Source organism: Prionailurus viverrinus, chromosome B3 (genome assembly GCF_022837055.1).
Source record: "Prionailurus viverrinus isolate Anna chromosome B3, UM_Priviv_1.0, whole genome shotgun sequence".
In the NCBI taxonomy this organism is placed as follows: domain Eukaryota; kingdom Metazoa; phylum Chordata; class Mammalia; order Carnivora; family Felidae; genus Prionailurus; species Prionailurus viverrinus.
In genome coordinates this window covers 134,733,756-134,758,875 of record NC_062566.1, presented here as the reverse complement: position 1 = coordinate 134,758,875, position 25,120 = coordinate 134,733,756, and the positions used below count along the sequence as shown (strand labels likewise).

General features: G+C 45.4%; 1 protein-coding gene across 1 annotated transcript in view; it reads right to left on the bottom strand.

Annotated features, from left to right (window-relative positions):
- Positions 1 to 25,120, bottom strand: part of AK7 (adenylate kinase 7) — a 71,428-nt gene that overhangs the window by 23,788 nt on the left and 22,520 nt on the right. The window contains exons 6-12 of the mRNA XM_047863065.1: positions 22,823 to 22,933; positions 11,604 to 11,684; positions 9,149 to 9,237; positions 6,700 to 6,790; positions 5,711 to 5,788; positions 4,720 to 4,869; positions 1,122 to 1,250 (exon numbers count right to left, since the gene is read on the bottom strand). Coding sequence (XP_047719021.1) covers positions 1,122 to 1,250; positions 4,720 to 4,869; positions 5,711 to 5,788; positions 6,700 to 6,790; positions 9,149 to 9,237; positions 11,604 to 11,684; positions 22,823 to 22,933 — 729 coding nt within the window. The remainder of the gene's footprint in view (positions 1 to 1,121; positions 1,251 to 4,719; positions 4,870 to 5,710; positions 5,789 to 6,699; positions 6,791 to 9,148; positions 9,238 to 11,603; positions 11,685 to 22,822; positions 22,934 to 25,120) is intronic.

Genomic DNA, 25,120 nt, shown 5'->3' with positions numbered 1-25,120 from the left:
TGCATGTGTCTACAGAGGGGGGTGAGAGCCTTGAGGTTTCTCTCACTCTGTTTTAGGAGAAGAATCTATTTCTGTGTTAATGCCAAAACCGCTTAAGAGTCAACACTTCCCTCCGTGTCAGGTTGTATCTTACTTTCAGGAAACGCATTTCGTAGAAATCAAGACTTTTAGTAATCGTTTAAGGAGATATGTCATAGCATCAACCATTTCCAATAAAACGATGAAAAGCAGTTAGTTGGCGGTGGGGGAGGTGGGATAAACAGGCAGAGCACAGAGGATTTTTAGGGCACCGGTAAACACATGTCATTATACGTCTGTTCAGACCTGCAGGGTGTGCAACACCGAGGGCAAACCCTAAAGTCAACAGTGGACATTGGGTAGTAATGAGGTGTTAACACAAGTTCATCAGCTGTGACTAATGGAATCACTCTGGTGGGGATGTTGCTAATGGGGAGGGGGAGGCGATACGTGTAAGAGGGAGGGGATATATGGAAAATCTAAGGGGCGCCTGATGGCTTAGTTGGTTGAGCATCCAACTCTTGATTTCGGCTCAGGTCATGATCCCAGGGTCGTGGGACTGAGCCCCGTGTCAGGCTCTGTGCTGAGTGTAGAGCCTGCCTAGGATTCTCTCTCTCTCTCTCTCTCTCTCTCTCTCTCTCTCTCTCTCTCCCCCTCCTTCCCTCTCTCTCCCCCTCCCCTACTTATGCTCTCTCTCTCATAAAATAAATAAATAAACATGAAAAAAACTGCTCTAAGAAAATAGTCCTTTTTTTAAGAGCAGTTAATGAATAAATAGTCTGGTAATACTCTGGGAAACATACATCAAGAATAAGAAAACCTAAAGATGTTCTAGTCAACAGAGAAAATACAAGATACATTTTTAAGCAACAGCTGGCGACAGACTGAATTTCAAGGGCAACCCCATGAAAGAAGCTTCTATCTCACAGAGGAAAGTCCCGCGGGATTCTGCACTTTCATAACTGGGGCCAACAACAAAATCCAATTGAAATAACAAATCTCACCGTAGGATGCCACGTAAAATTAGTGGCTTCCTTATTACGAGATGAAGGGAAACATTTTTAAGATATGAAAATTCCCAGTGAAGTAGTTAGAAACGTTACCAGTCTTGCTATGGCTTCAGAAATGACATCCTTCAATTTAATGTGATGCAGTTTGTAGTGTTTAGACAAGGCTTCAGCGATACTAGATTTTCCCACAGCGGGGGGACCGAGAATGCAAATCTTGATCGGCTGAAAAAGGAGAATAAGGATCACACAGTCAGCTTTGGACGATCCGTGGCCAGACGGGAGTGGTTTTTTGGTTTTTAATTTTGGGGGGGGGGTGGCTTTTTTTGAACGTCTCTGGATCCTGCAGGCTAACTCTTCTCTGCTGAGACTCCAGAGTCACTTCCTCCGCTGCTGGCCTTGTGGTCAGCACCACATCATCCTGACAGTGCTGCTCTCCGATGGGAGTGGCCGTTATGCTAATTCATTCAGCGGGTGTTTAGTGAGCAACTACTATGTGACCAACATGGGGGACACGGCGCTCAACAAAGATGTACTCAGGAACACCTCAAAATTATTAAAGAACAAAGTACTTAAGCATCACAGGCTACCATATTACTCATTAAAGACAACAAAGACTGGGGCGCCTGGGGGGGGGGTTCAGTGGGTTAAATGTCTGCCTCTTGATTTCAGCTCAGGTCACGGTCTCATGGTTTGTGACTTCGAGCTCCACATCGGGCTCTGTGCTGACAATGCGGAGCCTGTTTGGCCTTCTCTCTCTCTCCCTCTCCCAAAATAAATAAACTTAAAAATTTTTTTTAAAAAAGACAACAGGGGCGCCTGGGTGGCGCAGTCGGTTAAGCGTCCGACTTCAGCCAGGTCACGATCTTGCGGTCCGTGAGTTCGAGCCCCGCGTCGGGCTCTGGGCTGATGGCTCAGAGCCTGGAGCCTGTTTCTGATTCTGTGTCTCCCTCTCTCTCTGCCCATCCCCCGTTCATGCTCTGTCTCTCTCTGTCCCAAAAATAAATAAACGTTGAAAAAAAAAATTTAAAAAAAAAAAAAAAAATAAAAAAGACAACAAAGAAAGAGAATTTCTGGTCTAATGTGTGGGTGCTTAGTTTATCGCCTCATGAGTACTGTCTCTGGACTGGCTTGGTCTCTAAGTATCCTTTACTTTTTAACACAGTTAACTTATTCTAGTTTTTAAAAAATATGCTCATTTGGGGAAAAAAAAAAGCCTCACAATTTCTGCTGCTGAAACTTGCTCGAATATGCTACAGAAGCTGTGTGACATTCATAACCAGTGAGTAAATGTTTATTTGCAACAGAAGTCAAAATATCAGCAGCAGTCGTTTCTTCCAAAATGGTCCAAACAACACTCGTGCAACCGAGGCTTCATATTTTGTGAGGCGATTAGTAACCAAAGTCAGGCTGATGGGGAGCATTTTCAGTGGCAGAGCGTCCATGTGCTTAAAGGTTTTGTAATTGCAGCCACAAAATTGGCCACGGTTATTATACCATCATATTATGCGACCACTCGCCAGGCAAGAAGGCCAAGTCTGTTAGGACGGAGGTGGCAACCAAGACAGCGGGCGGCGGAGGGGCAGGGGTCCCAGGGAGCGACTGGAGCTGAGTCTTGCTGGGCAGGGCTGCTCCCCTGGGTGGGCCTGAGGTCTAGCTGTCAACGGAGCGTGTTAACGTGTTGTCCACCCGCCAGCGGCAGAGCTCCTGGGGAAGGTGCACCTCCTCCGGGTGAAAAACCAGAACGGCAGCTTATTCGTTTAATAATGAGACGTATGGCCGCCACTGAACTCAGAACTCCAAGTACACGTGTCTGGGGCATTTGCTCCGTCAGAGCAGACAGGCACGGAGGGCCGTTGATGAGCAGCGTTTGAAGCATGAAGAGTTAGGTGAATGAGCTACTTCATGGCATCTGGTCCCGGGGGCTTGAGGCACCTGTCCGCAGCAGGGACAACTTTGCCTTGCGAAAGGGACTGGAATCACGGGAGCCTTTGGCTTAAGACTCCACCTTTTGGGATGCCACTGGCCTGCCACGGTCTACGCTACCCTCGGTAGTTTCCCGCGCCACGCGGACCAACGCCCCCAGGGACGGCTAGACGGTTCAAGTGTGGGATACGCTTAGTCCCTCTATCCCGTTCCGTCCAGTCTTGCTGATCGGGAACCATGTGATCTCTTCAAGGCGCCTTGTCCCACCTCTACTCTGACTGCGTTGTTTTACCTTTGACCCAGAGAATGACACGAGTTTAACGATTTGAGCTGGGTTCTTGGGTGCCTCAGGATAGGCTCCGAGTACAGCCGCCCTGCGTATCTCACATGCTTAACGGGATTGTCGTTTCTTCCGCTAAGACGCACATCTTCTAGGTACTCTTAACTGGGCATGCTTGTCAGGAGAAGGTGGTTCTTCGGATACAATGGGGATACCATTCTTGCTCTTCTGGAGTGTTCCCACCCTCAGTGGTAACTATGGGTATGATGGCACCTGCTCTTTCTGTGCTACCCTACAGTTTTCAAAACACGTTCTCATGTATTACCCTCTATCGTCTTTGGGATGCTTCCCTGGCATAAATCCAAGGATCCGGGCAAGGGCTACATACGCCCGATTTCGGGGAGGGTGGTGTGGAGATGCCACCGTTAGGCCATTCTAGCTAAGTTTGCATCCTAGCTAGTTTGAATCTCTGACTAGCTGTGTGACGTTGAAGAAATGCTTAAACTCTCTGAGCCTCAGTTTCCTCATCTCTAATGTGGAGATAAGAATATCTACCTTGAGGGGCGCCGGGGTGGCTCAGTCGGTTGGGCGTCCAACTTCGGCTCAGGTCACGATCTCACGGTCCGTGAGTTCGAGCCCCGCGTCGGGCTCTGGGCTGATGGCCCAGAGCCTGGAGCCTGCTTCCGATTCTGTGTCTCCCTCTCTCTCTGCCCCTCCCCCATTCATGCTCTGTCTCTCTCTGTCTCAAAAATAAATAAACGTTAAAAAAAAAATTAAAAAAAAAAAAAGAATATCTACCTTGAAGCTCTACCTGTGGTGATTAAAATGACCAGTGAACCCCCTGGCCAAAAGGAAGAGATCAAAGTAACAACTGGACTTCTCCCATTTTCCATTTCTCCTACCGTCTCCCGTAGGTAACCCAGGGCTGAAACAGACAAGCCAGGAAGCCCCTGCCATTTTTCCGTTTATAGGCAGTGCTGTGGCCATCAGTCTTGAGCTTACTATCGTGTTCAATTTGTGTCAAGCATAACAGTCATTAATCTGTCTAACTTTAAACTGTTTAATACTTAATTGACAAGAATTAATAGACACCTAGATTGTCAGACGTGGAAAAGTCGGTCAAATTTGAAAAAGAGCCTGAATTTAGAAATTGGGACATCTGAGAAAGAAAATACTTTCACTGGTGTAATCATACCAAACGTTTCATTTACTTCGCTCAAATTAGAAGTTGGAACAGGAAGGAGCTCCTGGATGGCTCAGTCGGTTAAGCGTTCAACTTCAGTTCAGGTCATGATCTAATAGTTCGTGGGTTCGAGCCCCATGTCAGACTCTGTGCTGACAGCTCAGAGCCTGGAACCTGCTTCAGATTCTGTGTCTCCCTCTCTCTCCGCCCCCTTCCCTGCTCATGCGCTCTCTCTCTCTTTCTCAAAATCAAATAAACGTTAAAAAAAAAAAAAAGAAGTTGGAACAGGAAATTGTTATAGTTACCAATAATCCTCTGCTTTGCTTGTACTCTTTGAGGATATTGCTGATATTTTCCACAAATCCCGTTTGGGCAAGCCATCGAATGTTAAAATTCTCCTTCACAAAAAGTGCTTCCATTCTCAGGTTGACCAGTAAATGATCAAGACACTCTTGCTACAGGATAAAGGAATATTAGAGATTTGTCCTTTTCTTTGCCTTTCATTTTGACAGTCATAACAGGCCCAAATCACTGTCATCACAGGAAAAATATATATACATTCACAAAACCTGGATGTCAATCAATGGCGGCCCTCAGTGTGGACAGGGCGCCCTCTGTGGCCCTCCGTGGCACTTCTAAACTCTTCCCGTGTCTGCCCTCAGGGACAGGCAGCATCCTGGCTCTTAGTCTAGCAGCTCAAAGAAGTAGAGAGATACTAGAAGCCCCAGGGAAAGGTTTCTTTTTTTTTCCCCCCCGCACCAATTGTAATTGGATCCATTCTTTGAACAGTGCAATCCCATGGCTCGAGATCGGAAAGAACAAATGTAGAGGAAAGCACTCCCTTTGACCCCCATCCCCACCCACCCAGCTCTGCTCCCCAGAGGCCACCAGAGATACCAGCCCCTTCGGAAACATTCCCGAATGTAGTGTTTTGATGCAATTTATTCCTAAAATGAAGTATATCCTAGAGCAAGCTCCAAGAGCACACCGCTGACTAAGGATGTGTAGGTTTTTGTGGTGACGGGATCAGAAATCCCAGGTTCCTGTGTGAATTGCACAGAGACCAGAGCAAAAGCACAGTCGGCGTCTGTAAAGCATTTATGGATCAGATTTCTCAAATACATTTTCTGACCAGGACCTCCGAGGGTTTTTCGGAAAAGAAGACAAAGGGAAGTTGCTTTGGGGTGCACTGTTCGGCTGTGCAGGAGGGGCAAAGGGGAACCGGAAGTCAGGCGTTCTGACTCCAAATCCCCTGAGAACCGATGCATTTTGGAAAAGACTCTCTTCAGTACTTACTGTTAAGTCCTTGGTTAGGAAAGCATTTTCTTTGGGGAGTCTCTGGATTTTCCCAGGGCCAGTATTTTTACTGATGCACTGTTAGAGAAAAACAGGGATATTATTTGGCTTGCCTATAAGATTTTGATATAACATTTCTCAAATGAATGTAAACATAAGTGAACATATATGTGTGTGTGTGTGTGTGTGTGTGTATATTTTTTTTTTTTTTTTTTTTTTTTTTTTTTTTTTTTTTTTGCAAAGCAGAGGGGAGTGCACTGAGGGTATTCACTGATTCATTTGTTAACAAGTATTCAAGTATTCAACGTTCACCACTACCGGCCAGGGACTGGAGACAGAGGTGAGTGAGGCCGGACCCCTGCTCTCAAGGGGCTCTCAGTCTGTGGGCGGCGGGGGGGCGGGGGGGGTGGCAAACATGTACACAGAAGATTATGTGGAAAGTCTGCAGTTGGAGGAGGGGGTGCTGGGAAAAGAGGTGCCTGGCCAGTTGCGGGAGGTGGGAAGGAGGCAGGGAGGGTGCTGAGGAGGAGATCTGAGCTGAATGTTAAAGATGAGCAGGGGTTGGAGGAAGGCCACACTCACTGTGCTAGCTGGGCTCCAGGTTGACAAGCGGCCTGGCTTGGAGAGGGGAACCCCTCCCCGCCCCAGACCTAGGGCCTCTGGAAGCTGCCAGTAGGTTTGAGGAACCCGACCATGTCAGGACTTTGGGGCAAGTGTCCCAGAAACATTTTAGTGACCCCGTGTGTGATTCGTGTGTGTCTTGTCCCCACAGTGGCCTCTCCTACTTTCTTCCGTGCAGCCTGGAGAGAGGCCATCTTGATGGTAAATTTCCCAGCACACACACGGCAAACGCAGATAGTGACTCTGGTTTTGAGGCTCTTCCGTTTGGGGAGCCCCCAGGCTTGCCGGCGCACCCGATTCCATGGCTATACGTCAGGGGGTGAGACAATTTAAGAAATGCTGTCAAATATGGGATGAAACAGCTGTACCTTGACCAAGTCTTCCAGGGTGTGAATGGACTCGTCCACAGCAACCAGGTAGTGAAGCTTTGGCACGTGGTCTATTATGTTTTGAATTACTCTGCCGCCCACCAGGAGAAGCCATCGCCAGAGGGGAGGAAGCAAAAGAGATGTGGTCAAGTAGGGTTCACCGACCACCGCCGCCATGGGCCAGCCAGCATCTCCCTCCATGGCTAATGTGGTCGGCTGGGGCTGGGGGGGAGGGAGGGATGGCAATCTCTACGGACGGGGGAGCGGGTAAAGTCCAGTGACACTTCCGGGGCTGAAGAGCCGCTGGGAAAGTAGAAAGGCCAGGAGTTGAGGGGCCATCCGTCTGCCTCCAGACTCTCCCAGTGCGCAACAAAGGGCACCTGACGACCAGCAGGACTTCAGTTTGTGAAGTCTGCTCACCCAGGGGCTCCTGGGAGTCTCTCAAGTGCTCCGGAGAGGGGGTTTCACAAAGTCAGACACAGATTCAGAGAAGCCGTGGCTGTCTTTGGGGAACTGCATGGCGCTAAGAGGCAGGTCAGGGGCTAAGATTTCCTGCCCTGGGTCAGTCACGATTGCCAACATTCGAGGGCCCGTCTCTGGGCGAAGGCTGTGCCGTGGGCTTTCTGGGTGTTCCCTCCCTGACTTCTCACAAGTCTACCAGGCGGGTACATTTGCTATCCCCATCTTATTATTTTTTCTTTTTTTTTTTGTTTTTTGTTTTTTAACGTTTATTTATTTTTTGAGACAGAGAGAGACAGAGCATGAACGGGGGAGGGTCAGAGAGAGAAAGGGAGACACAGAATCGGAAACAGGCTCCAGGTTCTGAGCCATCAGCACAGAGCCTGATGCAGGGCTTGAACTCACGAACCGTGATATCATGACCTGAGCCGAAGTCAGATGCTGAACCGACTGAGCCACCCAGGCACCCCCATATTATTATTTTTTAATGTCTATTTGTTTTTGAGAGAGACAGAGTGCAAGCAGGGGAGGGGCAGAGAGAGAGGGAGACACAGAATCTGAAGCAGGCTCCACACTTAGCGCAGAACCTGACTCAGGGCTCAGTGTCACGACCCTGGGATCATAACCTGAGCCGAAATCAAGAGTCGGACACCCAAATGACTGGGCCACCCAGGCGCTCCGGTATTTTGTGTTCATAATGTAAAGGATTCTTTCACATCTTTAAAACCTAATAATGTAATAATGTAAAGTGTCCGCTGGAAAGAAGGGTACGTTTCAGCGTTTCCATGTCCAGTGTTACATGTTGGCTAGAATAGATCTAGGTTTTGCATGCAGTCTGGAGTTTATATAATTTGGAGGATGCTTCTTTAAGAAAAATAATAAAACTTAAATTTAGGACCTTGGAAGAGACCCACGTAGCGGTGGGGGTCTTGAAATCTAAGCTTCATGGTTTCCCAGTAAATTTGTAAACCCACCCGGGATTACGACTAATTGCCTAAATGACCACTGGAATCTAGAAGCCAGAGTCTCAGGGAAGGGCTGAAACTGCTCACTCCTGGCGGGGGGGGGGGTGGGGGGGGGTGGGGTGGGAGGGTGGGTGGAGGGGGGTGCAACAGGGCAGTAGAATAAAGCCCCCGGAACCTAAAATGTAGAAGTGATAAACCATAAATACAGTGAACCCTCTCTCTGACCCCAGTGTCCAAGTCAGGGTCTGCAAAGAGGAAGGCTCTCCAGACGTGTCTGGAGCCTAGCGCTGGGATACAGTGTGAGTGTGAAACACGTGTGCTCAAGTGGCCTACGATTGCCAAAAACACCTGCTTCAGGTTTAGAATTTGCGATCTGATTTCTGGAACTTAATTAAGTTGGTAGGCTGGACACAACACTCTCACCTGAGACAGAGGAACAAGAGAGTAGGTCCCCAGAATGCACATAACACAGTCTTATCTTTTCCCGAATTGGAAGGCATGCTGTTCTGTGGGAGAACAGTCTAAAAGATGACCTTGAACTTGTCATCCAAAGTGCAGCACTTTAATTTTTTTTTTTTTACGTTTATTTATTTTTGAGACGGAGAGAGACAGAGCTCTCTTCTTAATCCCCTCTGTTCTCCCCCCATGATGGGGGAGGGTCAGAGAGAGAGAGGGAGACACAGAATCCAAAACAGGCTCCAGGCTCTGAGCTGTCAGCACAGAGCCCGACGCAGGGCTCGAACTCACAGACCGCGAGATCATGTCCTGAGCCGAAGTCGGACGCTTAACCGACTGAGCCACCCACGTGCCCCCAAAGTAGAGCACTTTTAGATGGTGGACCCTATTCCACCAGATGCAAACTGGAGATAATAACCACACCTTCTGCATAGGGTCGTTGCCAAGAATAAATACAATAACACATGTGAGGGTCTTGGCGTATGTAAGTGCTCACTCCAGGCTCACTCCAACACCAGCATGTTAGTCAATTACTTCTAGGGAAGTCGTATCTCTAGGACGATACTTACCCTGCTAGATCAAGAACATGGATTGTTGGGATTACATTTGTTCCATCTCCAAACACTGGCAACGCAGGGACCTCACCCAACCAAGCCATCTAAAAGAAAAGCAAAAGCGTATTTTCCCTGGTTATACATAACTATTATGGCTCACACACACAGCCATAGTCAGGGGCATCCGAAAGACCCAGTTATCTGATGAAGTCATCGCTAAGGGGATGTTTTGAAAATCAGTTCTTTCTTTTTTTTATTAAAAAAAATTGTTTTAATGTTTATTTATTTTTGAGAGAGAGAGAGAGAGAGAGAGAGTGAGAGTGAGAGAGCAGGGGAGGGGCAGAGAGACAGGGAGACACAGAATCGGAAGCAGCAGGCTCCAGGCTCTGAGCTGTCAGCATGGAGCCTGATGGGGGCTCGAAGTCACAAGCTGTGTGATCATAACCTGAGCCGAAGCTGGACGCTCAACAGACTGAGCCACCCAGGCGCCCCTGAAAACCAGTTCTGATGGGATTTAGTTGCTGATCGAGTCCTATGAAGAGAAATAGTGTAACCTCAGGGCTGAAATACTTTACAAGAAATCTATCTTTCCTGGCTCTCTTCAGGAGTCATCTGCATGGCGTCTATACAGAAAGGAAACGTTTTCATATGCATGACACCTTCCACTCTTACCAAAAAATGTGAATTCAAGTCTAAAATTCCTCCCACAGGGCCAGGGATAATTAGTATCAGTTCATAGATGAAATGCTTAGTTGATAAAGTATTCTGCAGGAGGCTACATTTCTGATGAGTTGGGGAGCCTGGATTTGAACCCTGGTCTTCAGGGTCCAAGTCCTTGTCTTTTCCCTGCATTAGGTATTTCAGTAAATAGACAGTCTGGGTATTGTTCAGCTGTCAGGTACTAGATTATTTTAAATTGCTTTTATTTTTTTAAAGTCTATTTCTTTTGAAAGAGAGAGAGCACATGAGCAAAAGAGCAGGGGAAGGACAGAGAGAGGGAGAGACAGAATCCAAAGCAGGCTCCAAGCTGTCATTGCAGAGCCCAATGCGGGCCTCAGTCTCACGACCCCGAGATCATGACCTGAGCTGAAATTGAGAGTTGGACACTTAACCGACTGAGCCACCCAGGAGCCCCTTAAGTGACTTTTAAACAGTCAAAGAGGTAGGCGTGGGGGCCACAGCAAACCACTGGATCTTGTAAGATATTTTGGACTCTGCAAAACCACTGAAGAACTTTAAGCACTAGACCGTTGGATTTGAAGCAGTAAACCACCGAAGAATTGACATCAGATTTGCTTTTGTTGCCACTAGAAAGAATGATGGGGATTAAGAGTTGAAACGGGAAGGTGGAGGTCAGGACAGTTGTGCAGACAAGAGATGTCTGCCCTCCCCAGCCCGTGGGTGGAGGACTGGGGGAGCACGGTTGGAGAGAAGGGAGGTACTGGGGAGGTTGGCTCTACAGTACTGGGGGGTTTCGTGATGGATGAGAAGGAGGGAGGGGTTGGGTTGTGGTTGGTGCAGCTGGGTGGAAGAAGGTCCCATTTTCGGAGATGAGGTCCTAGAGGAATGGCAGGTTTGGGGGTGACCGTAGGTGGAGTTTGGGTTTGTGAACCATCCAAAGTGAGGTGTCGAATAAATAGGCAGCCAGATGTACAGAGCTAGGACTAAGGAGAGAGCCCTGTTGGAGAAACTTATGTTTGAGAGTCATTGGCCCCAGTCACGGGAATGGACAGACCCACCCAGGGAAAGAGTGTAGACAGAGAAGACCAGAGGGTCTGGGGCAGGAACCTGAGAAAGCCAACATTCAGCGGTCAGGTGGGTGAGGGGTAGGTGAGAACCGATAAGGAGAGACTACAAATGGACATCATCACCTACCATTGTCCCACACTTCGGCCCCACGCAGCTTTTTGCTGTCCCTTAACACAGCCCACACATTGCTGCCTCCAGTCTTTGTGCTTACAGTTCCCGCTGCCTTTCCCCCAGAAAGCGAAGGAGCCACCTCCCTTTTCACTTGCTGCTCACATGTCCCCTCATGAGAAAGGCTTTTCCCGACCATCATATCCAAGATACAACCTCCTAGCCCTACCGCCGGCTCTCTACCTTTCTCTGCTTTCTTGCTTTCCATTTTGTTTTTCAACAGCTGAAATACTCAACATGTACTGGCTAAGTTGGCCCTTGTCTACTACTCTCCTCCTCTGCCCCACCGGAATCCAAGCCCCACAAACGCAGGGATTTTATTACGGCAGCGGATTTCCCGAATCTACAATGGTTTCCGGCCCATGGGAGGCATCGACGTTTGTCTCATGAATGAAAGGAGATCCATCTTGTTCCCTTATTATGCCGAGAGTGTGGTAAATACAAATTGTTAGTAACAGGAAAGGAAAATAGAAAAAAAAAATCTTCAAATTGTATAACCTTACGGTAAAATGCTTTAAAAAAAAAAAAAACTTCAGTCACTGAAAACTCATACCTTGAAAAAATAATGTAAGATGCCTCCTTCCACTCCATACTGAAGTCCAGCAGCAACCACGTAAGTCGCGAATTTTTTGACCTATTAGATAAAGTACAGGAGAAAAGCTAAATGTAATATTATTAATCATACCAAACCAGATTATTTTCGTGGCTAGAATGAGTACTATATGAATGCTTCTGACCACTATTAAAAGTGGTTTGGTACATTTTTTTAAGTTTATTTATTTATTTTGAGAAAGAGAGAGATCGAGCGTGAACAGGGGAGGAGCAAAGAGAGAGAGAGACAGAGACAGAGATAGAGACAGAGATAGAGAATCCCAAGCAGGCTCCACACTGTCAGCACAGAGCCTCACGAACTAGGAGATCATGACCTGAGCCAAAACAAGAATCAGATGCTTAACCGACTGAGCCACCCAGGCGCTCTGGGACTTTTTGTTTTTTTTTTAAATTTTTTTTTTTAACGTTTATTTATTTTTGAGACAGAGAGAGACAGAGCATGAACGGGGGAGGGGCAGAGAGACAGGGAGACACAGAATCGGAAGCAGGCTCCAGGCTCTGGGCCATCAGCCCAGAGCCCGACGCGGGGCTCGAACTCGTGGACCGCGAGATCGTGACCTGAGCCGAAGTCGGACGCTCAACCGACTGAGCCACCCAGGCGCCCCTGGGACTTTTAATTAACTAAAAGCCAGAGACGATTATGTGTGACACCTTAACACCTCCATGCACTATACTGGCACCTACAGAAGAAGGGAGATATAAAAATGGGTCCTTCCATGATGATCTTTACTTACCCAGTAGGGGAGGCGGACACACATACAGAGTTTCTAGGAACGGGCCACACTACAACATGTGATATTGTGATTCATAACAAGATACATATATTCGGTTTTCATCTCCATATCTGGCACTGAGTTCCTACAACTACAGGAATGTCCTAAGCCATAGAGTGATCAAGGTGTCTTTTGTTATGTCAATCAGGTGACTTTTGGACCCAATCTGGAGATGTGGGTTGATTGCCTGAAGCGCCAAGCTTGTGACCAGAAGGTCAGAACTTCCAACTCCTGTACCACCTCCAGGGAGGGGTGAGGGGTGGAGAGGAGTTCAGTCACCAATGGCCACCGATTTACTCAAACATGATGAAGTCTCCATAAGAGCCCCAAAGGAGGCTTGGATAGCTTCTGGATTGGTGAAATGTGTGCAGACTCGGGAAGAGTAGGGAAACCCCATGACTTTCTCTATCCCTTGCCCTGTGGATCTCTTCCATCTGGCTCTTCTGGAGTTATATTCTTAAATGTGTATTTATTTATTTTTGAGAAAGAAAGAGAGAGCGAGAGAGGGCAAGAGAGTGAACAGGGGAGGGGCAGAGAGAGAGGGAGAGAGAGAATCTCAAGCAAGCTCTGCGTTGTCAGCACAGAGTCCAACATGGGGCTCGAATTCATGAACCGTAGGATGGTGACCTGAGCCGAAATCCAGAGTTGGGCATTTAACCAACTGAGCCACCCAGGTGCCCCTGAGTTATATTCTTTTATTATAGCAAACTGGTAATCTAGTATGTAAAATGTTTCTCTGAATTCTGTGAGCCACTCTAGCAAACTATTCAAACCTAGGGTGGGGGAGGTGAGTGGGGTCATTGGAACCTCCAACCCATATGGGTTGGTCAGAAGCACAGGTGACAACTTGGGCTTGCAACTGAAGAGGGTAAAAGCAGAAAAATGTTCACCTTTAGCTCAGAAGGCTGACCTATAGCCTGCATAGTTTTGATAAGGATCAAACATATACGGGTTGCTACATTCTTCTAGGGTCTCATGACTGCCCGTGTATTTCACTGACAGTTAATATTGAACTGAATGATACGCACCAGAGAAATCTCGTGAAAGTAGTTTCACCAGTAGAAATTCGAAGCAGCATTTCTGATCTCATACTTCCTGCACGTCCCCACCCCCTTGAGCACTCAGCATATAACCACCAGCTTTGTACAGAAAAAGTGCAGCCCTTTCTGCCCACGGGTCCTGTCCCCATGCTACTTAAATAAACTTACTAAGTCGCTACATACACCGTCTCAAGAATTCTTTCTTGACCGTTGCGCTCGACGACCCCACAACACAACTGGTGTCTGAAGAGGCAGGGGGCAGGCTTGCAGGGCTGAGCCCTAGCGGGATCTGACGTCACCTCCAGGAAGATAGTGTCAGAATTGAGTTGAAATGTAGGACACCCCGCTGGTGCCGAGACTGTCTTTGCCTCGTGGAAAACCCCTCCCAGGGTGTGCGCGCACACACGTTGGAACTGGGTCCAGAAACTCTGTCGGGAAAATGAGTCTCTTCTGCTCCAGGTGGTGGATTAAAAAATCTAAAGCCTCCTAGCGCGAATACCAAAAAATGCCAAATAAGATGCCACTCGTATCCTGCCAGCAAGGCAGAATTCTCAAGGAAATAAGAGCTACCCGCTAGGAACCAAAAACAGAAGTGACTCAGTGGGTTGAGCGTCCGACTCTTGATGTCAGCTCAGGTCGTGGTCTCACAGTTTGTGGGTTCAAGCCCCTCACTGGGCTCTGAGCTGACAGTGCGGAGCCTGCTTGGGATTCTCTCTCTCCCTCTCTGCCTCCCCTGCTCACGTGTGCACGTGCTCTCTCTCTCTCTCTCTCTCTCTCTCTCTCTCTCAAAATAAATAAATAAAAACTTAAAAAAAAAAAACACCAGAAGTGAAAACAAGAGTGGGGAGAGCAGAGAGTTGGGCCACAGCATGAAGGGTGCATTCACAACAAAAGGGTGACCTTAGAAGGAAGTCCTCCCTGCGACAGAAGAGGGCGAGAAAGAATCATGTCCAACCTAGCCAAGGCTTTGGAAGGAAAAACGCTCCCTGGAGAATTTTAACCTTGGCCTTGTACTTTTCAAAGGTTTGTCTTTCACATCTAAATTCCCTGCTTAGGGGCGCCTGGGTGGCGCAGTCGGTTGAGCGTCCGACTTCAGCCAGGTCACGATCTCGCGGTCCGTGAGTTCGAGCCCCGCGTCGGGCTCTGGGCTGATGGCTCAGAGCCTGGACCCTGTTTCAGATTCTGTGTCTCCCTCTCTCTCTGCCCCTCCCCCGTTCATGTTCTGTCTCTCTCTGTCCCAAAAATAAATAAACGTTGAATAAAAAAATAAATAAATAAATTCCCTGCTTAATCCAGATATTCCAGAGCCAAAAAGTAACATAAAAAGCATTTTAGGCAGTGAGACTCTTTAGAGCACTTCAGAGAGGCAGATACAAAGCCCCTGCTACCCCCACCCAGGGACCTCCCTTGTCCCTTAAAGCCCCAGTAAAGGGACAACGCTGGGGCAAGAGTGGTGACTTATGGTAGCAGAGGTGTGCTGGTTTGAGGGCACAGCGTTGACCGTGAAGCCAGTAACAAACTGTAAGGCATGTTCACATGGTGAATTCCCATTTCCCATTGACCATGATGAATCCTGAAGGCACCCGACTCATGAACATCCTTGAGACTTTTATAGCAGCACTTTTGGTGAACACAGACTTCGCATTAGCTCCCTTTCCCCTGAGAACTCATCTACATGAGGTTTTTAGGGGCGATGAGCTATTAAGAAACCAATGTCGACAATTTAAAGCGATGCTATTTAAAAAAAAAATCCATGTCAAATTACAGGATTATTTTTATAATTGGAGTTCCATAAATCGCCAGAAAATATTATTAATAGTGACTTTGTAGAAAAAATATTATTAATAGTGACTTTGTAGAAAAAGACCTTACTAAAGATGAACTCACAAACCAAAATTATAAAACTTATGAGGGAACAAACAATCCACCACAAATGAAATCAGACTTGCACTGCCTTCAGAAAATAAATTAGCAGAGGGGCGCCTGGGTGGCTCAGTCGGTTACACGTCCGACTTCAGCTCAGGTCGTGATCTCACAGTTCCTGAGTTTGAGCCCCGCGTCGGGCTCTGTGCCGACAGCTCGGAGCCTGGAGCCTGCTTCAGATTCTGTGTCTTCCTTTCTCTGCTCCTCTCCTGCTCATGCTCTGTGTCTCTCTCTCACTCTCAAAAATAAATAAGCATCAAAAAAAAGAAAGAATATGGGGCGCCTGGGTGGCTCAGTGGGTTAAGCGGCCGACTTTGGCTCAGGTCATGATCTCGCGGTCCGTGAGTTCGAGCCCCGCGTCGGGCTCCGGGCTGACAGCTCGGAGCCTGGAGCCTGTTTCAGATTCTGTGTCTCCCTCTCTCTGACCCTCCCCTGTTCATGCTCTGTCTCTCCCTGTCTCAAAAATAAATTAAAAAAAAAACATTAAAAAAATTAAAAAAAAAAGAGTAGAAATGAGCAGAGATTGTGGAATAAATATGTTTGTACTGATGAAAAAATAAAGGCATGGGAAACAAAGGAAACAAACACGATGATGAGGGTGGTGACAACAGAGATGATGATGAAGAACAGGCAGGTGTAGAGTAAGGAACAGAGAGGAGTCAAGGTTGCTGATTTAAGGTGGAGGAAGAGAGTTGACCACATCCTAGCCTCCCTCCCCGCTGCATTCATCAGAGCCTGAGTCAGGCTGAGCTAGCAGGAGAGAAGTTTAAAATTAAATGGTAGACTGATAGCTTTAGTATTAAACTTGTCTGAGCCTTCGTAAGACTAGAAAAGACTCCATTAATACCTGAGAATGGTCTGGAAAGCTGTGGACTTGGCTGGAGATATTGTCCTGCTCTCAGTTATTAAGAAAAAATAAACAGATTTTATAGTTTCATTCTGGCAATGTCGAACACTGGGAAGGGGTTACAAGACTGTGCCTTGAAATGAACAAGCCAAAAATCTAACATGATATCAAGGAGATATGGATAAATGTACTCCATAGTATATCCCTGTCAGTAATCGATAAACTCAGGAGACCCCAAACTAGTAAGATATGCAAAACACCATTAAGAAACTTGACCTAAGTAGACATATATAGAAACTCCACACAGTTTGAAATACACAGGTTTTTCAAGTCCATGTGGAATTTAAAATAAAAACAACACAGGCCATGCACTATGTAGCAAAGAATCTCATGACCAAATTCTCTGACCACCCCAGACCACATTCTCTGACCAAAAAGCAATTAAGTTAGAAATGAACAACAAAAAGATAACACCTTCTCTAGATATCTGGAAATTTAAGAAACCATTTCTCAATAATTCACAGCACTGCTTCCCAAGTTCTAATAGACTATAGAAAATTTGTAGAAATTAATAATAATACAAATACCATTGATGGCACTTCAAAACTTGAAAGCTGTTAAAATTATACTTGGTAGCAAATTTGTGGCATTAAGTGGTTATATTAGAAAAACAAAGACTGAATATTAATAAACTTAGCTTCTAAAACAAAACAGCATAAACGCAAATTAGAAAGAAGAATAATAAAGACAGAGAAATTGATTTCTTAAAAAACAAAGAAATAGCAGAACACAGCAAAAACTACCTCTTTGATAAGAATAATAAAATTGAAAAATTGATTCAGGGGTGCCTGGGTGGCTCAGTTGGTTAAGTGTCCGACTTCCACTCAGGTCATGATCTCGCAGCTCGTGAGTTCGAGCCCTGCATCAGGCTCTGTGCTGACAGCTTGGAGCCTGGAGCCTGCTTCCAATTCTGTGTCTCCCTCTCTCTCTGCCCCTCCTCTGCTCATGCTCTGTCTCTCTCTCTCAAAAATAAATAAACATTAAAATATAAAAAAAATTGATTCAGATTGATGAAGAAAAGAAGGGTAAGACAAATAAACAGCAACATTGGAGTTTGAGTTGCTGAAACAGACACTTTTTCCTTTTGGAGTTCTGAAGATTTAAAAAAGATTTACGGGGGCGCCTGGGTGGCACAGTCGGTTAAGCGTCCGACTTCAGCCAGGTCACGATCTCTCGGTCTGTGAGTTCAAGCCCCGCGTCAGGCTCTGGGCTGATGGCTCAGAGCCTGGAGCCTGTTTCTGATTCTGTGTCTCCCTCTCTCTCTCTGCCCCTCCCCCGTTCATGCTCTGTCTCTCTCTGTCCCAAAAATAAATAAACGTTGAAAAAAAAATTTAAAAAAAATAAAAAATAAAAAAGATTTACGTACACATGGATGGCTCAGTTGGTTAGGTGTCCAACTCTTGATTTCAGCTCAGGTCATGAACTCCCCATTCATGGAATCGAGCCCCCTGTTGGGCTCTACACTGATAGCTCAGAGCCTGCTTGGGATTCTCTCCCTCTCTCTCTCTCTACCCCTCCCTGATTCACTCTCTCTCTCTCTCTCTCTCTCTCTCAAAATAAGTAAATAAAAATAAACATTTAAAAATATTTGGGGTGCCTGGGTGGCTCAGTTGGTTAAGTGACTCTGCTCAGGTCATGATCTCGTGGTTCGTGGGTCTGTGAGTTTGAGCCCTGTATCAGGCTCTCTGCTGTCAGCACCAAGCCCACTTTGAATGCTCTGCCCCACCTGTCTCTCTGCACCTCCCCTGCTCTCTCTCTCTCTCTCTCAAAAATAAAAATTAAACACAATTTTTTTTAAGATTAAAGAGATTAAAACTTTGTAAAAAGGCAGATGGATCTCCAAGTCACAACTTTATTACTGGTGTGGTTTAGGCTAGAGGACATTACTTAGCTGAGCAGGGATGAGGGGCTTCCTAATCCTGGACTCCAGAATAAGACACATTTTCCCAACCAGGCACAGGCAGCACCAGAAAACTATGGGTTGGTTCTCCCCTGGGGGGCTGCCCCTGCAACACTTAGGGCATGAAGACGCTGAACGCTGAATGCAGGCACAGTAACATTGAATTCAGCAACGCTGAATGCAGCTACGTTACAGCTGTAGCCCAGAGCAACGAGAGGGAGGTGGGGTCAACATGACGTGACCACGCCCCTGACACAGCCACCAATCACGTAACCCGATTGAGCTTCAAGCCGCGGGGTAACAGGTGCCGGCAAGAAGACAGCCTTTGGGGAGGATACCCAGGCTCTTCCTCATGGGCACCAAAAGAGTGGGAAAGCAGGACAATATTCGTCCTGAAAAGGGAGACTAAACTACAAATAGAAATTTAAAAGACATCTTAGGAGAGACTTATGGGCAACTTTTGCCAGTTAATTTGAAAACTTAGCCTAAAGGGCTAGTTTCTTGCCCCCAAAACCCACGACTGCCTTCACCCAGTCCAAGATCGTTTTATAGGCAAATTGTACCAAATATTCAAGAGATATGCCCAATTTCATATAAATTACAAGAAAACAATAAATTTTGTTTTCAATTTGTATGGGAATAGTAAAACCAGGAAACTAAAACAGGAAAGAGACAGTATGACAGAGGCAGACTATAAGCCATTTTCACTTATCATCTTGAATCTAAGTGCAAAAATCTCCAATATGGCATTATCAAAGCAAATCCAGAAACTTTTTTTTTTAATTTTTTTTTTCAACGTTTATTTATTTTTGGGACAGAGAGAGACAGAGCATGAACGGGGGAGGGGCAGAGAGAGAGGGAGACACAGAATCGGAAACAGGCTCCAGGCTCCGAGCCATCAGCCCAGAGCCTGACGCGGGGCTCGAACTCATGGACCTCGAGATCGTGACCTGGCTGAAGTTGGACGCTCAACCGGCTGCGCCACCCAGGCGCCCCACTTTTTTTTTTTTTTTTAAGTGAGCTCTACATCCAATGGAGGGCTTGATCTCACAACCCTGAGGTCAAGAGTTATTCATGCTCTACTGACTGAGCCAGTCAAGCAGCCCTGGAAATATTTTTTATTAAAAAATTATCATGAGCAACTTGGGTTCGCCAGAGAATACAAGCATCAAAAGTCAGTGTGGTACACAAATTATTACAGTAAATTTCATAAATTGCCATCGAGATCTGACAGGTGACCATTTTTTCAGGGACTATGTACACAATACCCCACAATTAAGTGGTATTCAGGGACGACTTAATGATTGAAGTAATTTGCAAGATAGACAGGCAATTCTGGTTAATTTAAAATACTAATTAAAGTCAATATACTTGTATTTTTAACAATATTTTAAAATATTTTAAAAAATTTTTAATGTGTATTTATTTTTGAGAGAGAAACAAGCATGAGCAGGGAGGGGCGGAGAGAGAGAGCAAGAGAGAGGGAGACACAGAATCCAAAGCAGGCTCCAGGCTCTGAGCTGTCAGCACAGAGCCCGATGCGGGGCTCAAATTCACAAACCATGAGATCGTGACCTGAGCCGAAGTCTGACACTGAACCGACTGAACCACCCAGGTGCCCCTAAAATATTCTAAATAATCAGTGTGACTCATTTAAAGATGGAGGCACCCAGTTCAAGCCATGTTGAGTGTTAGGCAAATCACAACTATTTAAGCAACTTGTATAATTATCAGGGCTCCCCCTTTGTCTCAGAAAACTAAATAAGTCCGCCTTCGGGGGGACTACATATATTACTACATACATTTAGGTGGTACATAAATATGAATGTGATGGCTGCAGGTGTGGTCAGCAGAAGAGCATCGGACAGCCAGCCTCAGGAGTGCCAAGACCTCAACTGCTTGTTCGTGGCCGGGAGGCCAGCTCTTAGCCACGGTGCCTGGTACACATGTGTTAAATGAATGGGTTAAAGTTTACTTCTAAGGTTCAATCGACCCAATGCAAAGCACTAGGTTTAAAATAGGGTCATTGAGAGGCGCCTGGATGGCTCAGTCAGTTGAGCGTCTGACTCACGATTTTGACTCAGGTCATGATCCCAGGGTCATGGGACAGGGCCTCACATCGGACTCCAAGATGAACAGGGAGCCTACTTAAGATTCTCTCTCTCTCTCTCTCTCTCTCTCTCTCTCTCTCGCTCTCTCTTTTCCCCCTCCCCTGCTCATGCACTCTTTCTCTCTCTAAAATTAAAAAAAAAATTTTTTTTAAATAGTGTCATTGAGATGACCAAGTTGGCCAGATCAACCTGATTTTATTAATTGTTCAGTAAAGACTAATTAAGGAAGCTGGGAATACTATATATATATATAATATATACATATATATAATATTTTATATAAAATATAAATATATTTAAAATATAAATATATTAAAATATATTTTATATAAATATATTTAAAATATAAACATATTAAAATATATTTTATATAAATATATTTAAAATATAAACATATTAAAATATATTTTTATATAAAATATATTTTATATAAAAATAAAAAATTATTTTGAGAGAGCAAGAGAGAGCAAGCTGGTGGGGGAGGGGCAGAGGGAGAGAATGAATCCCAAGCAGTCGCCACCTAGCACGGAGCCTGACTCGGGGCTTGATTCTGCAAACCGTGAGATCATGACCTGAGGTGAAATCAAGAGCTGGGTGCTCAGCTGAGCCACCCGGGCGCCCCTAGAATAAATTTTTTCAATAAAGTTTTGATTGTTTTATTTAGAGCGTGAAATAAATTTAATGTTTCTATAAGAAAACAGATATTAAAATGATAGTATTTCTCCATTTTACACTTTTAGTCACATCAATTATGTTTGTGTATGTTTTCTTCTACATAATTTGGCATAAATAATCAAGAAATCGTGGATTCTTGGGGCACCTGGGAGGCTCAGTCGGTTAAGCGTCAGACTTCGGCTCAGGTCATGTGCTGACAGCTCAGAGCCTGGAGCCTGTTTTGGATTCTGTGTTTCCCTCTCTCTCTGTTCCTCCCCCACTCACTCTCTGTCTCTCTCTGTCTCTCTGTCTCTCTCTCAAAAATAAATAAACATTAAAAAAAATTTTAATATAAAAAAAAGAAATCATGGATTCTCTACCTGGGGCAAAGCTCAAAGCTCAATAAAATAATATACTCACAAGATTTGGAAGTGGAAGAAATTTAGACCTGTCTAGTCCAGTGCCTTTATTCATTTATTTTAACTCCAAAGTGTTAATGACTTAGCTAAGGTCATAAATTAATGGCAGAAAAGGGGCTAGAACTTTGAATCCTATATTATTTTCTTCAAATATTTTATACTTGTGGTGTTTGCATTGCCAGAATAAAAAAAAAATTATTTTATTTATTTATTTATTTATTTATTTATTTATTTTGGTTTTAATAGGACAGAAGGTGGGGACAAAGTTCCCGTTGTAATATCCTCTGAGCCCACTAGGTGTCACCTTGGAACCATTGTTACATATCCCTACTGTGGGTGTTCTGCTCCCAGGAAAAACATAGTGGATGGAACCTTTAGAAGTTTGGGGGTTCTATATAAATTCTACCTAAGTTAAAGGAGGATGAAGGTACCAGCACCTGGTTCACAGAATTTTGAGGATTATATAGGATGTACCAGAAGTAAACCCATGAGGATTACCAGAAGTAAAACATTTAGCACAGTGCCTGGCACATAGTAAGCAAACCCTTGATAATTCTTAGGTGTAGTAAACTTATTCATCACCAAGGCACTCCTACCATCTATTTTGACAAAAGATAGGAAATATAATAGTTTAGGATATATATATATATATCTCCAAATGATAAATTTTGCTGCAACGGAAGGCTAAGAAGTGTTATTATTTACAAGAGTTTCTCAGCTATGGGTCGATCTTAATAACTCGTGGCCAGGCCTGTGTCAAGATCAACTCTACTGCAAGACTGAGCTTTGAAATCAAGAAAAATTAAATAAACCCCACAGGCTGATGGATCTAGTTCTGAACCACAGCTGTACCACTTGATGCCTCTTTCCTGAAGTGCCCGCATCCGGGAAATGGGGATAATGATGTACAGATTCAAGACCGTTGTTGTAAGGAGTGGATCAGACAAGGCCAAGAATTGTGCGCGCAGTTGTGTGAACTTGAGCCACGTGTTTAACTGCCGGATGTCCTCTCTGCCTTATTTGCAAGGGAAGGTTAATAGGCACTTTTCGGTTATAAGAAACAAATGAGATAGATTCTGGAAAAAGGGGAAATGTGGCTCCCCTCTTCCCCACTCCAACTCTGAGTTATTTGCCTCTTCTGGGCTAAGGGACTCTTTGGACCCACACCTTAGTGGATAAGGGCTTGAGCTCTGCTGGGGCCTAACACAAGGCTCTCAACTTAGTGGACTGGACCAAAGCCAGAACCAGAAGTAAGGCTCATCTTGGGATGAGCCTGAAGCTCAGAGACCTGTGGGTGTGAGGACAAGGAAAGAGGCGTTTAACGAGCTGAGATGATGTCCGTAAGGCACGGAGAACAGTCCCGGCCATGTGTGTTGAGCGCTGCCTCAGAAAGGACTTCTCTTACCCTAAATGCCTTACTACTCCAGACCTACATTTTTTCCAAATTTGAGGACCATTTTTTCGGCATTGATGTGGTCCAGAAAATTAGGATGTTGCTTTCTTCTTCGATAATCCTCCTCAGTAAACGGGATCTCAGAATCATCCTGTGAAAGAAAAAAATCCAGATTGGATGGGTGAAACTTAAGAGCTACATAAAACATCTAAGCCCCAGATGCTGGCTTGGCTATGTTCCAAAGAGCTCAGATAAAGCATCTGAAAAGTTACTGCTTATTTTTACAGTGATTTGACTTCCTTGAAAATGCTTTAGCTGGCCAAATGTTATCATTTATACTTAATTGAAACAAAATAAAAATTCAAATGTCTTTCTTTTATTTTGTAGAGACAGCGTCAGGTTGTCTCTGGGATTCCATCAAGACCTTCAGTAACCCATTTCTTTGATTTTTTAAAATTATTTTTTAATGCTTATTTATTTTTGAGAGAGAGAGAGAAAGAGAGTGCAAGCAGGGAAGGGGCAGAGAGAGAGACACAGAACCGGAAGTAGGTTCCAGGCTCCGAGCTGTCTGCACAGAGCCCGACACGGGGCTTGAACTTACGAACCACAAGATCATGACCTGAGCCGAAGTCAGATGCTTAACCAACTGAGCCACCCAGGCGCCCCTCAATAACCCATTTCTTAATAGTTCTTGCAACTTACATAGTTTCATGTTTTAATCTAAATCATGGGTTTTTCTTTCTCTTCCACACTGCCCTTTCCCCTCGAATCAACCTCATAAGAACATTCCATGTGCAAATTTCTATGTCAGGCTTCATCAGATAAGGTGAAATATCAATTTGCATTGCGAATCAGGGATGAAAAATATTTCTTGGCAGTCCGCTGGGCTGCACATTGTGTCCAGTCCTCCCACAGCTCACCCTCCTGCCCAGTCGCATGGAAGGATTCTTCCAGAACCACAAAATGAAAACTTACAGAGACTCAAAGGAGGAGACTGAGACCCATGGTACAGAGTGGCTTCTCTAAATCCATCCAGATTTAGAGGTCCTAGTAGTTGGATGAGGATTTTATTTTTTTATTTTTTCAAATGCTTATTTTATCTACTTTTGAGATAGGGAGAGTGGAGGAGGGGCAGAGAGAAGGAGAGAGAGAGAATCCCAAGCAGGCTCCACGCTGTAAGCACAGAGCCCGACACGGGGCTCCAACTCACGAACCGTGAGATCGTGACCTGAGCCGAAGTCGGAAGCTTAATGGACTCACCCACCCAGGCACTCCTGGAGGGGGATTTTTAAAACACATTGTTCAATAGGAGACTTTCAACCACTTCACAGTGGTCCAAGTTACACAATCAACCCAAAACATTGGAGCCCTGAGTTTACAAGGAATGAATCAGAGAAACAGAAGAAACACAGGGTTGAGGACCCCGATTGTTGGCAGGTTGGAGAAACGGGAGGAAGGGCCCAAATGATGGGGGACCAAGCTGGGAACTGGTGGAAGGTGAGGCAGTTTACCAGGGCTTGTGGGCCATGTGGAGGAGTTTAGATTTATACTAAGAGCATAAGGAAGCAGTGAAGGGTTTTGAGCATTTTAAGCAGCACTAAGTCATGATCTGAATTATATTTTAAGATCACTTAGGCTGTCCCTTGAAGATTGCATTGGAAGGAGGTGACGGAGGCACCAGTTCCCGGGATGCTTTCACAATGGAAGGTGGTAACGGCTGAGGCTTGGTCTAGGACATCGCCATGGATACAAAGAAAGCAAGATGGATTATGACACATTTTGGGTGATGAGTTGACAGGATGTACGATGGGTTGTTGGGTGGGGGGAAGGGAGTGAGGCTAGGGCAGGTGGATTGGGGGTTTTGGCATGGGGAGTAAAACGGGGAGAGAGTTAGTGTTCAAGGGGAACAATTCTGGGTCCATGGTAGGCACTCAATGAGTACATGTTACGGGATAAGCTGACCTCTAAAGCATGTCCAGTGGCTCACATAAAGGGTAGCTAGAAGAACTACAGGGCACCCAGCTAAATTTGAATTTCAGATAAACCACCAAATAATTTTTAGTGTAAATATGTCTTAAATATCTCACGGGATAGACTTAGGCTAAACATTTACTCACCATTTACACGAAATTAGAATTTTTAAAAAAATTTTTTTTTTCCACGTTTTTATTTATTTTTGGGACAGAGAGAGACAGAACATGAACGGGGGAGGGGCAGAGAGAGAGGGAGACACAGAATCGGAAACAGGCTCCAGGCTCCGAGCCATCGGCCCAGAGCCTGACGCGGTTCTCGAACTCACGGACCGCGAGATGGTGACCTGGCTGAAGTCGGACGCTTA